The sequence below is a fragment of the Macrotis lagotis genome, chromosome 1 (genome assembly GCF_037893015.1).
Source record: "Macrotis lagotis isolate mMagLag1 chromosome 1, bilby.v1.9.chrom.fasta, whole genome shotgun sequence".
Lineage (NCBI taxonomy): Eukaryota > Metazoa > Chordata > Mammalia > Peramelemorphia > Peramelidae > Macrotis > Macrotis lagotis.
Window position 1 is genome coordinate 546,254,495 of NC_133658.1, and position 13,178 is coordinate 546,267,672.

The 13,178-nt window shown below is 34.7% G+C and overlaps 1 protein-coding gene across 11 annotated transcripts in view; it reads right to left on the bottom strand.

Annotated features, from left to right (window-relative positions):
* ABI3BP (ABI family member 3 binding protein) overlaps positions 1-13,178 on the bottom strand; it is a 278,236-nt gene that overhangs the window by 114,751 nt on the left and 150,307 nt on the right. For all 11 annotated transcript variants that reach the window (XM_074214347.1, XM_074214345.1, XM_074214338.1 and 8 more), the window contains exons 10-14: positions 8,877-8,954; positions 6,233-6,307; positions 3,300-3,371; positions 2,756-2,830; positions 1-75 (exon numbers count right to left, since the gene is read on the bottom strand). In XM_074214347.1, the coding sequence (XP_074070448.1) occupies positions 1-75; positions 2,756-2,830; positions 3,300-3,371; positions 6,233-6,307; positions 8,877-8,954 (375 nt within the window). The remainder of the gene's footprint in view (positions 76-2,755; positions 2,831-3,299; positions 3,372-6,232; positions 6,308-8,876; positions 8,955-13,178) is intronic.

Consider the following 13,178-nt stretch of genomic DNA (forward strand, 5'->3'; position numbering starts at 1 on the left):
CTGTTTGGGTCATGGATTTTTCTGGCTCATCTGTTGTTGGAGGGCTTGAGAAAACAGACAGCATGTCATAGGTTGCTATAAAAAAGTTTGAACAGTAGATATTAATTTTTAAAGATGGCATTATACATTTCTAAACAATGTTGACTTTCTGTGGTACTCGCCCTGTTTCTTAAAGACATATAGCCAAAATGTCCCTACTTCTGTCCTTGATCTGAACTCATGAGTTTTATAAATCTAGAACTGAAGCTGCCTTCTAGTGTGTTGTATTTTATCCATTTGAAATGGGGCAGTGCTAACTCAGGACAAAAAAAATTTAAAAATAAGTCATACAATGGAGTTAGATTTAAATTTGCATTTAGGCTGTATAAAGGAAACAGAAGTAAGAAATGAGTTTTACATATGCACTCTGTCTCTCTGTTTCTCTCTCATCCTTTCATCTTCTCTTGCTTCTTCTGCCTTTTCTTCATACTGACTAATACTCTATTCATCCAAAATAGAGGGGGAAAAAAACCTCTCCCCAAATGAAAGACACCTTTTTTTTTGGCAAGACAATGGGGTTAAGTGACTTCCCCAAGGTCACACAGCTAAGTAAATATTACGGGTCTGAGGATAAATTATGAACTCAGGTCCTCCTGACTCCAGAGTCAGTGCTCTTTCCACTATGCCACCTAGCTGCCCCTAGTACTGTTCTATTTCAAATGGATAGTATGCATCACTAAAATTATAAAGCTTCATCCCAGAAATAGTAAAATATAAATTGATAAGCAGAAGAGCAGGGGTGGCTGGGTGGTGCAGTGGATAGAGCACTGGCCCTGGATTTAGGAGTACCTGAGTTCAAATCCAGCCTCATGCACTTAATAATTACCTAGCCGTGTGACCTTGGGGAAGTTAATTAACCCCATTGCCTTGCAAAAAAAAGAGCACAAGTAATGGTTTTAACCACCTCTACTGACATAGTGCTTTAAAGTTTACAAAACTCTCCCCAGCAATTTTGTCAGGTAGATCAGGTAAAGGTGTGTGTCTACATGCGTTAAATGTGTTGGATTGTCTAGATAAATAGACAACACTTGATAATGTCATGGCTAGGTATGATCTGAGGCTTGGTCCCCATAAAAGAGTTGGAGGAGAGTCTTGTCACATTGCCAGGAAACAAATTGGAAACAAGAGACTGAAAAGGTCTAGATTATCTGAGCTGAGTAACTTCTCCATCTGCTACCTCTCAGTTATCTCAGGTATAGGTGTCTATCCCTATGAAAGAATTACCCCAGTTTATTAGTAATCATGACTCTTTACTCATATTCAATATGCAGAATAGAGCTGTCCTTCACACATCTTACCAAATTAACCAACATGTTTATCATATATACTGAGACTTATACAGATACACACACACATTCAGTTTTTTCTCTCTGTTTTTGTATGTTTCAGTATGAAAAAGAAAAAGAAGGAGAGAGAGAGGGAGAGACAGATAGACAGACAGACAGACAGAAATGTATGTAATGTTTTGATGGATACAAGTACAGATAGCCATATATTCATAGAAAGCAGTGGTACAAAAGATTATGGTAAGAAAAAAAGGTTATATGACATAGATGGATAAGAGAAAAACACTCACATCGACTGTTTTCAGATGACCACTAGATGAGAGGAACCATATTTCTAATATGAATTCTATTCATATTATTTCTAATATGATTTCTATTATAAAGCAGAACCATTTGAGAGAGAAGATTCAAATCCTTCCATAAAGTTTGAGAAACCAATTCTATTTCTATTTTTCAGTTACAGTATCCTGTTTTGACTATCCTAGATGGTTATGACATAAGATACCTGAAAAGGGATTATTGACTAGAAATTTAGGGAGCACATTCATCTATATATAATGCTCTTAGTAGGGGAATTAAATATTTACATCTATCAAGGTGATAATATTTGTCCTTTTGTAGATGCTCTTATACTTAACAAATTAAAATTTAATACAAAGGAAAGTAAATTGTAATCAACATGAGAGAATTTTAATTTTTAAAAAGATACCATTCAGGTAATACTTTCAGTGTTTGGAAGGCCACATTCCTTTAATATGTACCAAATATTTGCAAAGTTCAACACAATAACTGGTACCTAGAAGATTTTTAATGTTTCATCCCTCTATTGAACTGTAAAAATGCTATAAGGTGACAAGTCTACAATTTATTTAACCATTTAAATTATTCTGGTTTACATCAAACTTAGATTATGAAAACTTAAGACACAGGTTGAATAGAGCATTTGTTTCAGAAACAGAATTTGTAATTAGAAGAAACTTGAACAGCCATTTATCTAACCCAGTCCTCTCATTTTCATTTGAGGGAAGAAAATTGAAGTCCTTGGAGGTCAGGTGACATGGCTAAAGTCAACTTAGTGATTGAGACAGGAGCTAAACTTAGGAGGCCTGAGGACAGTTTTTAAAGTGGTTTTTAAAACTTTCAAAATCTGAGGTAGCAACAAGAAGTATCTTCCAGCAAAGGAAACATGTGGTTATGAATTCAGTCTTCAGAATCTGCACTTTCAACAAGATGTTCCAAAATTGAAACATATTTTTAAAGATATTAAATGGCTGAATTTCTGCAGCAGGAAAAAAATCCAAAGAATCAGTCAATATCATAGGATATTGGTTCATAGCACAGTAAATATATGAATCAATCCCTCAAATACCTACAGAAGTGACAATGTTATTCTTATGACTCCATTAAAGACAGACAACAAAGGGCATTACCAGTGTAGGGTTGTAGAACTTTTGGACCATCCGATGCTTTGGCTGTAGGAGCAATCCATTGTATCTTATCTGAAGCTATGGCAAAAAAATAGAAATAGTGTTTGCAGGAGAGTTATTGGAGGAGGAACATGGCATATTTCCATTTTTGGTAAATGATTTCAAAAGGCTGTAATGAAAACACTGACTATTCAAGTAATGGTTCAAGTAAAGTCTGAGTAAGAAATTCAGACCCATTTAGCCACAATCCTTCCAGAAAGGTCTGCCCCTAGAAAGGTTAGAATTGCTTCACAGAATGGAATACAATAAAATTGGTCATGGAAGGGGAAGAGGGATAATTATATAATTATTTTGAGTTGAATTTATCAGAAAATTCAAACAACTGATTCTTTCTACATCCTCTGGTTGATTGCCTGAATTGAAAAAAAAATCCACTTGGTTATTTTGATACTTGTAGAAACAGTGACTTTTCCTGAATAGCTACAAGAACCACCCTTTCCCCCACTTATACAATATTTGTTACCAAGTTTAAAAATGCTGCTATTACCCAGTGTTGCCCTAGGTTTCTCCAGAGGGAATGATGTTTTGGCTTGAGGGAATTCTGGAATCCTGTTTGGAGCTGTAATTGAATACAAAAAATAATAATAACAGGGTGAAAAATTAACATCAAGAAAAATAAAAATAAGCAATATTCAAGAAAGAAAATCAAACTCTAATATTAGTTAAGGACACTTGTTGAACGTTTCTTTTGCCTTACTGCCTTAGAATGCAGGACTCTACAAAACAATGTACTAAATTTCAATTATGTGTAGAATATTGTGTTGAGGACAAAATTTAATCAGAAGAATCAGATCTTGAATTATTATCAGTATCTTCATTTCTTCAAATATCTTTATGTGGATGTGTAGCCACAGAAATATACATGATTCCTATATATTAAAAGTAAACTTGAAACAAATTTGAAGTGAAAAATGTTAAAGTATTCCTCTCTCTCCTCCCCACTCCTTCCAGGAGAGTCTGCCTGAATACCTGGTTTTTAGCATTTTTTCTTATGGAAAAATAATTACTATTATATGTCATCAACTGATTTATGCCTCTTGGGGTGGCTCGGTGGCACAGTGGCACCAGCCCTGGAGTCAGGAGTACTTGAGTTCAAATTTGGCCTCAGACACTTAATAATTACCTAGCTGTGTGGCCTTGGGCAAGCCACTTAACCCCATTTGCCTTGCAAAATCCTAAGAAAAGAAAAGAAGAAGAAGAAGAAGAAGAAGAAGAAGAAGAAATTCTCTTAAAAGGGAAATAATTATTTGAGAAGACTATGATGCCATTTACTAGTTGAGAGAGAAAATGAGTTCAGTTTGGGAGAAGTATTGGAGAAATATTAAATTCTGTTCAAAATGACACCATAATTTTTGGCTTGCACAATTAGATCTAATGACAAAAAAACTGTCACTTCTAATAACAAAAATTTGCTTCCTCTTGCCCTTGATAATCGAGGATCTATGTCTTCTGGGATGAAGTTTTAAAAATCTATTACAGTATTAGGACTACAAGACTAAATGTCTAGAAGTAATTTATTCACATTGTTCTTCCCTGGTTTTACTGTGAGAAAGATGTGAGAAAACTTTTTGGTATATTTTACCCTTCAATGGCAACTAATTATCATATTCTAAGACATATCCCTAGAAAAGAGCATTCTTCTTAACCTTTTTTTTGCATCATGAATCCCTTTGCCAGCCAGGTGAAGTTTTTGGATTCCCCCCACACTTTTTTCCTAGTTTTTGCAAGGCAATGGGGTTAAGTGATTTGCCTTAGATTACACAGCTAGGTAATTATTAAGTATATGAGGTCAAATTTGAACTCAGGTCCTCCTGACTACAGGGTTGGTGCTCTATCCACTGTGCCACCTAGCTGCCCCCTTGGATCCCTTCTTATATAATATAATGTTTAATATAATATAATGTTTAATATATATATAATATAATATAATATAATATAATATAATATAATGTTTAATAATATAATGTTTTTAAGTGTATAAAATAAACTAAACAGGGTTACAAAGGAAAACAACTGACATAACTGTTTTCTCCATTCAACTTCATAAACCTTTTGAAATATATCCATGAACCCCTTGCAGTTTCAGTGGCAACAGGGAAATATCTCTTGTCCCAAAGAATCTAATGACAAATGAAACCTAGGCATGAAAATAAGCTATGAAGTTTTCCCAGTCCTGTCATTAAGAATTATGATAAAGGAAAAATGAATTAATTTTATATTCCATGACTTTTGATTTGTTATTTGGGCTTTCACCAGAATTGTACAGAGGATGCATCTCTGTACCTATTAATTGATGGAACTTACAGTTACTGGAAATATTTCCATAGCTGGTGAAATTGCTTTTGCATAAGTTAGAAGAAAAGATTTTCATGCGAACAAGTTTAATAGCACACACTTTTCTTTTACTTAAAAGGAATTAAGTTACAAACAAATTAGATTTTAGGAGTAGACTAAGAAGCAACTAACATAAGGCACATGAAGAAACTTTTTTTTTAATGAATTCTCAGATTTGCAGGGATTTATCCCATTATTTGTTTAGGATGAGAAAAATGCTGAAAAGCCATTGTGAAAAGAGTATGTGTATAATACAAAACCTTTAATGCCCCTTGAAGTTATTAGCTTTTAGTTTTAAGAATTTGACTGTTCAGTCTTTCTATATTCAACCAGGTATCAAAGTAGATCAACAAGACCTCTCTATATTTGTCTAGAATTTTTCTTAAGTATCCTAGGCTTTGTGCTATTCTTTAGATGAAATGGAACAGCAATAAATAACACTAAAATAATTTTATAGGGATATGGGATTTCATTAATAAAACGAATGCCTGGATTAGGAAATTTCCTGACATCATCAGGTGTCACCTTCTCTGCAATTTATAGTTTTGCTATTAAGTGACATATCCAGTGTTACATGGCCAGTGGATGTGTCATAAGTAGGGTTTAAATCCAGAACTTCTTGGTTTGAAAGTCAGCTCTCTATACATTATTAAACAAAGGTTCTTAATCTGGAATCTGTGCATAGATTTCCGGAGGGGGTTCCTTGAATTTATAGGGAAAAATACCTCATAATTTAAATATCATTGACTCCCTTTGTAACTCTTTGTATTTTATTCTGATGAAGAATCCATAGAATTCACCACCCTTCTAAAGGCATCCATGATACAAAAAATAAAAAGGTTAAGAACCCTTGTGTATAACCCTTGTTGACTCTCATATATGTATGGTGCTTTAAAGTTTGCAAAATTGTTTTACTGACACTAAATCTCTTAGATATTAGATAGCCTTGTGAGGTAGATAATTATCCCCAAAAGTTAATTCATTCTAAAAAGGAAGAAGAATATTAATAAGTTAAGAGCAGCAGTGTTACCATTCCCTTTGTGAATGTTGGGGTTTCTTTTATGAAAGAAAAGTTTTTAGCATTACCAAAAGTTGTTTCTGAAATTTCTAAGACACTAGTCTCAGCAGGGTTTGTGGTTCTTGGAACAGTTTCCATTGTCACTGAAAAGTAAAAAAAGTCAATTTTACCAAATAAGTTGTGATAAACAAATAAGAGATCATAAGATTATTTTTCCCTATAAACAAATGGCACCAACAATTAGGACAATTTAAGCACATCTTTTCTTAAATAGCTTAGATTAAGGAATTCTTACTATGAATGTTGATTAGAGCAAGAAGTCTGTTCAGAGATAGCACAAACTAAGATTTTATTGGCCCATTGCATCAGCTTGGAAGGGAGACCCAAGAATGACTTAACATGTCAGTTAAGTGCATCAATATAGCCACTATCCTCTCATTCAGGATCAAAGGCAAGACTTTAATTTTGCTAAAAATTTTAATATGTGAAACAATAACAAAGAAAATTTGAAAGTGGTATGAGCAAATCAGCTTGACATTTGCAAGCTGTGAATCTGTAAATCTTAGAAATATCAGTTTTGGTTTTAGCATAAAAGTTTCAGAAGTGGAAAATTCTGAAGGGAATTTGGCAAAGAATATGGAAATCTTGCATCCAATGTCATGACAGACCAAGAAAGTAGTAGAATCTTTGAGACAGAAAAGAAATAGGAGTTTTGGCTCTTTTACCTTTACTATAGTTTACCAAACACAATAAAGTGGGGGGAGGGGAAATCACATAAATCATGAATTAGTTTGAATTCCCCAAAAGGAGAGTGGTTATAAAACAACTGCTTAGATAAGACTACTTCTAAACCTACAATAAAAGGAATAACCAAGATATTTTGAGATGGAGGCATTCTATCTTATTAATGCCATACCTAATATAGAAAAATTAGAAATGTGCACAAGTTCTAAATTTATTCAGTTCAAAGAATATTTATTAAGCACCTACTATATGCAAGGCACCATGCTAGCTGCTGGGGACATATATAATAAAAATAAAACCCCAAACACTCCATACCTATATACAAATAGGTAAAATATATGTATGATAAAGGAAAAGGTGACTAGTACAATGTGCTTTGAGGAATTTTGAGAGGGAAGGATCTCTTTTAATAGGATTAATGAAGGATGCCTTTCTGGAAAAATATGGTAATAGAACAGGTCTTTGAAGAGAGAAGGGAAGATTTAATAGGCAGAACTAAGAAAGAAGTGTATTTCAGGGATAGAAGAGTAAAGAGAGGAGCCAATGAGAATGCATGGAAGACAGAAAAATATAGGACAATATTAAAAGACATTGAATCGGTTTGCCAAACACAGTAGATAAATGGGAAAAAAGTGAAGTAAAATGTTAAGAGTGGAGAGGGTAATGATCAGAGGCAAGGAAGTAAGGAGGCTTTAATAAAAAGAATAGAAAATAGAAACCTGAACTAGGAGAGTGGCAATATAATTGAGAATAGGAAAGCAAGAGGTATTATAGAAGTAAGACTGTAAGGACTTATTGTCTACTGAGAGGGGATGATGTGAAGAAAGAATGGAATTAAATATGAAAAGAGATTTTTATCCTGAAAGGTTGATAGTACCCTTAACAAAGGGTGAAATTTTGGGGAAAATGATGAGTTTAACTTTAGACATTCTTAAATTCTCCTTAGACTGGAGATAATTTATTAAATCTGGACTGGAAAAATTTCTTGAACAATTAGGACAAGTTCAGCATATATTCTTACATGAAATAATATTATTTTTACTACAATGCTGTGGTTTAGAGGACAATTTTTTTCTTAGTGATCTGTCTTTGGCTATGTCATTTAGAATAGCCCTAAAAAGGTTTGATAGAATTGAAGAAAATTGAATAAAGTGAATGCCTCTTTTATACTGAGGTAGAATAAATAATCCTTTTAATTTTTAAGTTTCCACTATAAATATAATTGGTTCTAGGAACTTAGATCTAAACAAATAAGAATTAATTTGAAACCAGACCATCATATAAATGAGCCCTTGGGAAACATTAGAATCTTAAATTTGTTACATTTATAGGGAAAGAGATAGGGTCAGGGACGGTGGTGGTGGTGGAGATGTCATCCTTCTCTAAACTGAGGACATCAAAACACTGACACAGCCAAACCAGACTACTAGGTATTCAACAAACATGACTTGCCTCTATGAATTTGTACGGATCACCTCCATTCCCAAAATGTTCTCTTCCCTTATTTGTAATCAATCAAAATTCTTTTCCTTCAAGGCTTAGATCAGGTACCAATTTTTCTTGGAAGCCTTTACTGATACCTCAGTCAAAAAATATTCCTCCCTCCTTAAACTCTCTGCATTTTGGTTCAGATCTTTACTGGCCTCATGACTCTCTATTTTGCACTATGCTTAAACATCAAGTGGGTAGTTCCACCTCTGTAGCCCCAGGATGCAGCACAGTACTTGATGTCTTCTAATCAATATTTGTAAGGTTGTTGCTAAACACGTGCATCTGCTGATGGAACAAACTCACTTGGAGTTAAACATCCTCCAATATTAAATATTATTTATATTGATCTTTTCTTGTTGTAGCTTCCTACAATTTATTTTAATTTTTAATCAGTTTTAATTCAACCTCTTCATAAGAGTGAGATTTTTTTAAAAATAATATAATATTTTAGATGTTGTATATCTGTAGAGTCATTACCTGGGACAGGCTGCGCTGTTATTTTTTCCTTCTCTGGTGTTTTAAATTCAGCAGGTAATGCCATGGTTTCATTCTTAGCTAAAATTTCAGAGAGTAAATCATTTGTGTTATTTGCTTAATTCAATACCTGAAATAACTCATTTTCAGCATATGCTAGAATCAGAAAGTGTTTAGCTGCATTCCATTGAAACCAGTTAAACCACAACAATATGGACCATTTCTTTCAAAAATTAGCTGTGAATGACATTCAAAACTTCAAGGATCTGTGAAGTTGGTGTTGATATGCCTCCCCTTCATCAATGAAAATGTTCCTGTATCATAGGACTGACAGGTGATCATAGGATTCGGGGGGGGTCTGGACAATAATCTAATAAATTAAATCTTCATTTAATAGTTGAGACTACTGGGATTCACAAAGATTAAATGACTTGCCCAAGGTCGACTGCTATCCTTCATGTGTGAAAAGGACCAAAATTACATTACTATGTTAGAGCCAAGTTAAAGTGTATCCAACTATGGTTGCCCATGATCACAATGTAAGTCTAGCAAGATGATATTTGTAAACCTAAAATGCTACAAAATGCTAGTTATTAACATGATACTGATTGTTGATGATGATGATGATGTAGGGTCTAGGGTTGAGACCCAGAACTCCTTGATTCCAATTCCTATATTTTTTCTACCATCTCATGCTGGACAAACTTTTGGTATTAAGTCTAGCTGATTTTGGTTGTGCTTGTCTTCAGACAACAGATTCACAGTTGGTCACCAAGCTGGGACTTGAAGTTATTCTAGTTGGAAAGGAGTTCTCCTATTTAAGTCTTAAAGGATTCTGAATCATCTCTATACAGTGCTCAAGGGACAAGGTTGCCTTTAGTAGAAGGTATCTTTATATTAGCCCTTTTTTTCTGTAGGAGACCATTGGACATCAAAGCAAGAAATGATAACTGACCACTTTAGCATTCCAGTTCAGAAACAGATTTTATGGCAGGCATAGTTTTAAACCTTGGTCTGTTCTCAGTACACATAAGGCATTTGAACAAATGATATATTTCAGGTGACACAATTTGTTTTTAGTGGTAAATATGATTAATGGAAGCATGGGATTGATTGAAACCAGGAAAAAAACAAAAAGCAAAATAAGATTCCTATGGAGGAAAATAATTTGGTGGGAAAATGCTTTTGTTTTAAATGTGAAAGGAGAGTTTTATAAACTAAGGCTGAATCATGTGCAAACAAGAGTCTCTTTTTGGATATTTAAGGGAATCATCAGAAAGTATAACTTCAAATAAAACTTCAGCCATTATCTCCAAGCAAACCACAGTGTTGCCACTTTACCCCTTAAACTTTCATCTAAAAGTTTATCTATTCTCTTTTCAGGAATGTACATCTGCAAACCAGATTCTGTTAAGTAGTTACATTGGACTTTTTCAAGCACTAGGGTACAATTTAGAACAACAAAACAGCAACTTGTTTATACTTTGTTGTTGTTGTTGTTCAGTTGCTTCAATTGTATTTGACTCTTTGTGACCCCATTTGGGGTTTTCTTGGAAAAAATAGAGGAGGGGTTTACTATTTCCTTCTCCAACTTATTTTATAGATGAGGAAACTGAAACGAATAAGATTAAATGACTTGTTCAGGGTAACCCAGCTAGTAAGTGTCTGAGAACAGATTGGAACTTATGAAGATGTCTTCCTAACTCTAAGCCTGGCAACTAATTGCCTTTATTTATACTACAGTGGACTAGGTGAACAAAAGAGTTCTCCAGTGTTTCCACATTGGGAAGATCTTCTATGGAAGATTTATGGAAAGATACAGAAGAAAGTCACAGAGGATGAGAAGATACAGGGCAATTGCAATATACAGAGACAGGGAGAGAGAGAGTACATTATTGAAAAGACACCTGGGTCCAGCCAAGAAATTAGTCTACAGGTTTAAAAAAAAGTTAATGCAGTTTCACATGATTAACATGGATCTATGTTTAGCAAGGCTATACATGTATAGCTTTTATTAGATTGCTTTCTGTCAAGTGCAAAGGAGGAAGGGAGGGAGAGAAAGAGAAAAATGTAAAACTCAAAACCTTCCAAAAATGATTCTTGAAAACTACTATTGTGTGTAGTTAGAAAAATAAAGAAATAAAATATTTTTTAAAAGTTAATGTGGGGACGGCTAGGTGGCGCTTGGGGCAGCTAGGTGGTGCAGTGGATAGAGCACCAGCCCTGGAGTCAGGAGTACCTGAGTTTAAATCAGGCCTCAGACACTCAATAATTACCTAGCTGTGTGGCCTTGGGCAAGCCACGTAACCCCATTTGCCTTGCAAAAACCTAAAAAGACAAAAAAAAACCCAAAAGTTAATGTGGTTTCTAAACATGCTACATTTATACCCTTGGGTTAGGATAGACCCTGAGAGAATCCAGAACCTTGCTTGAATAATGAAATGAAATGTTCAGGGAATCCTAAGATGAGGAAGGTTTTCAAGGGTTAGCTACTCAAAAAGATTTAATATTAAAATTTTTATTTTAAAACCATTGAGGAATGGAAACTTACATCCCCTTATTTTGGGGCAGCTAGGTGGCATAGTACCAGGCCTGTGATCAGGAAGATTCATCTTTCTAAGTTCAAATCTAGACTCAGAAACCTACTACCTATGTAAGCCTGAGCAAGTAACTTAACCCTGTTTGCCTCAGTTTCCTCATCTGTAAAATGAAGTGGAAAAGGAAATGGCAAACCACTTTAGCGTCTTGACTAAGAAACCCCCAAATTGGATCTTAGAATTTGTCAAACATGTCTGAAACAACTGAACAACCACGAACTTTGGAGGTTACAATAATATGAAGGATAAAATTTCTTTCTTATAGAGAGAGGCTGAATCTAAGATTTTATAGGTATAAAAGGAAACTCCAGCCAGTGATGTACATAAGCATTTTCTCTGCAGTAAGAACTTTTAGAGAGTTGCCTACAGTATTGAGAGGTTGCTGTGATCTACCCAATGTTGTACTACTAAAATGTTAGCAATGGAACTTGAGTCTAGGTCCCCTTGACTCTGAGGCCAACTCTGTCCACTGGGCCTTGCTGTCTGTCTTCCTCTTCTTCATGCCTAATCCAAATTCTTTCTAATGTTATTTATTTATTTATTTATTTATTCATTCATTTTTTAGGTTTTTGCAAATGGAGTTAAGTGGCTTGCCCAAGGCCACACAGCTAAGTAATTATTAAGTGTCTGAGGCTGAATCTGAACTCAGGTACTCCTGACTCTATCCACTGTACCACCTAGCTTCCCCTCTAATGTAATTTAACTCCATTTCTTTCTCTTGTCAATATTGGTGGGATTATAGTGGGTATTCATTATTGTTTGACAATGGCTATTAAGTCTTCTTTCCATTTCCCACAGACCAAATCATATTCATTTTTTTGCGTCTTTTCTCCTCTTGTTCTTAGGGAAGCCATTAATTAGTAATTTTCCTCCCTATTATAATAATATTGAAATTAGGCAATAGGGTATCAAGAGAAGTTATTGGATAGGACATTAGAAGAGATGGGGTGAAATCTGATGCTTTCATTGTGGCCTTGGACCAACACAACTGTTCTGGGCCTTCCTATGTAAAATAACATCAGCAAACATATGTATGATTCTAGAGTCTTGATTTCTTCCACTGTTGAAAAAGACTAGTTTGGGATAAAAGGTGCAGAGCTGCCCTCAGAATGCAGTCTTTAAAAAACCAGGAAATTCCTTGTCCCTTGTTGTTGACTTTTGACAACACTTTTACTTCTCTACATTCTGGCAAGTCAAACCTTGGATTTGACAAACTGTTTGTCTGTTGGAGATGTAGATGTAATATGAGCATTTTTATATATTTTTCCCAATGTTCACACCACATGTAGTCTGTAGCAAAAAAAAAATTACATTACTTGATGCCTTAAAATAGCTAGCACTGACTTTGGAGTCAGGAGGACAGGAGTTCGAATTTGATCTCAGACACTTGCCTTTTATAACTGTATGACTTGGGCAAGTCACTTAACCTTGGTTGCCTAGCATCCAGAGCCATCTCCAGTTGTCCTGATTTATATCTTGCCACTGGACCCAATGGACTCCAGATGACTCCAGAGGAGAAAGTGAGACTAATGACTTAGCATAGCACCCCCTCATTTAAATCCAGTTCATGTGCTTGTTATGGCATCACTTCCCTGATGTTGTGGTCTTCTTTGAAAATGAAGAGCAAACATTATTATTATTAAAATAAACTTGACATGAAGAGTTATTTCTTCCTTAGAAATTTATTTTTTTTATTTCCCCAAACAAG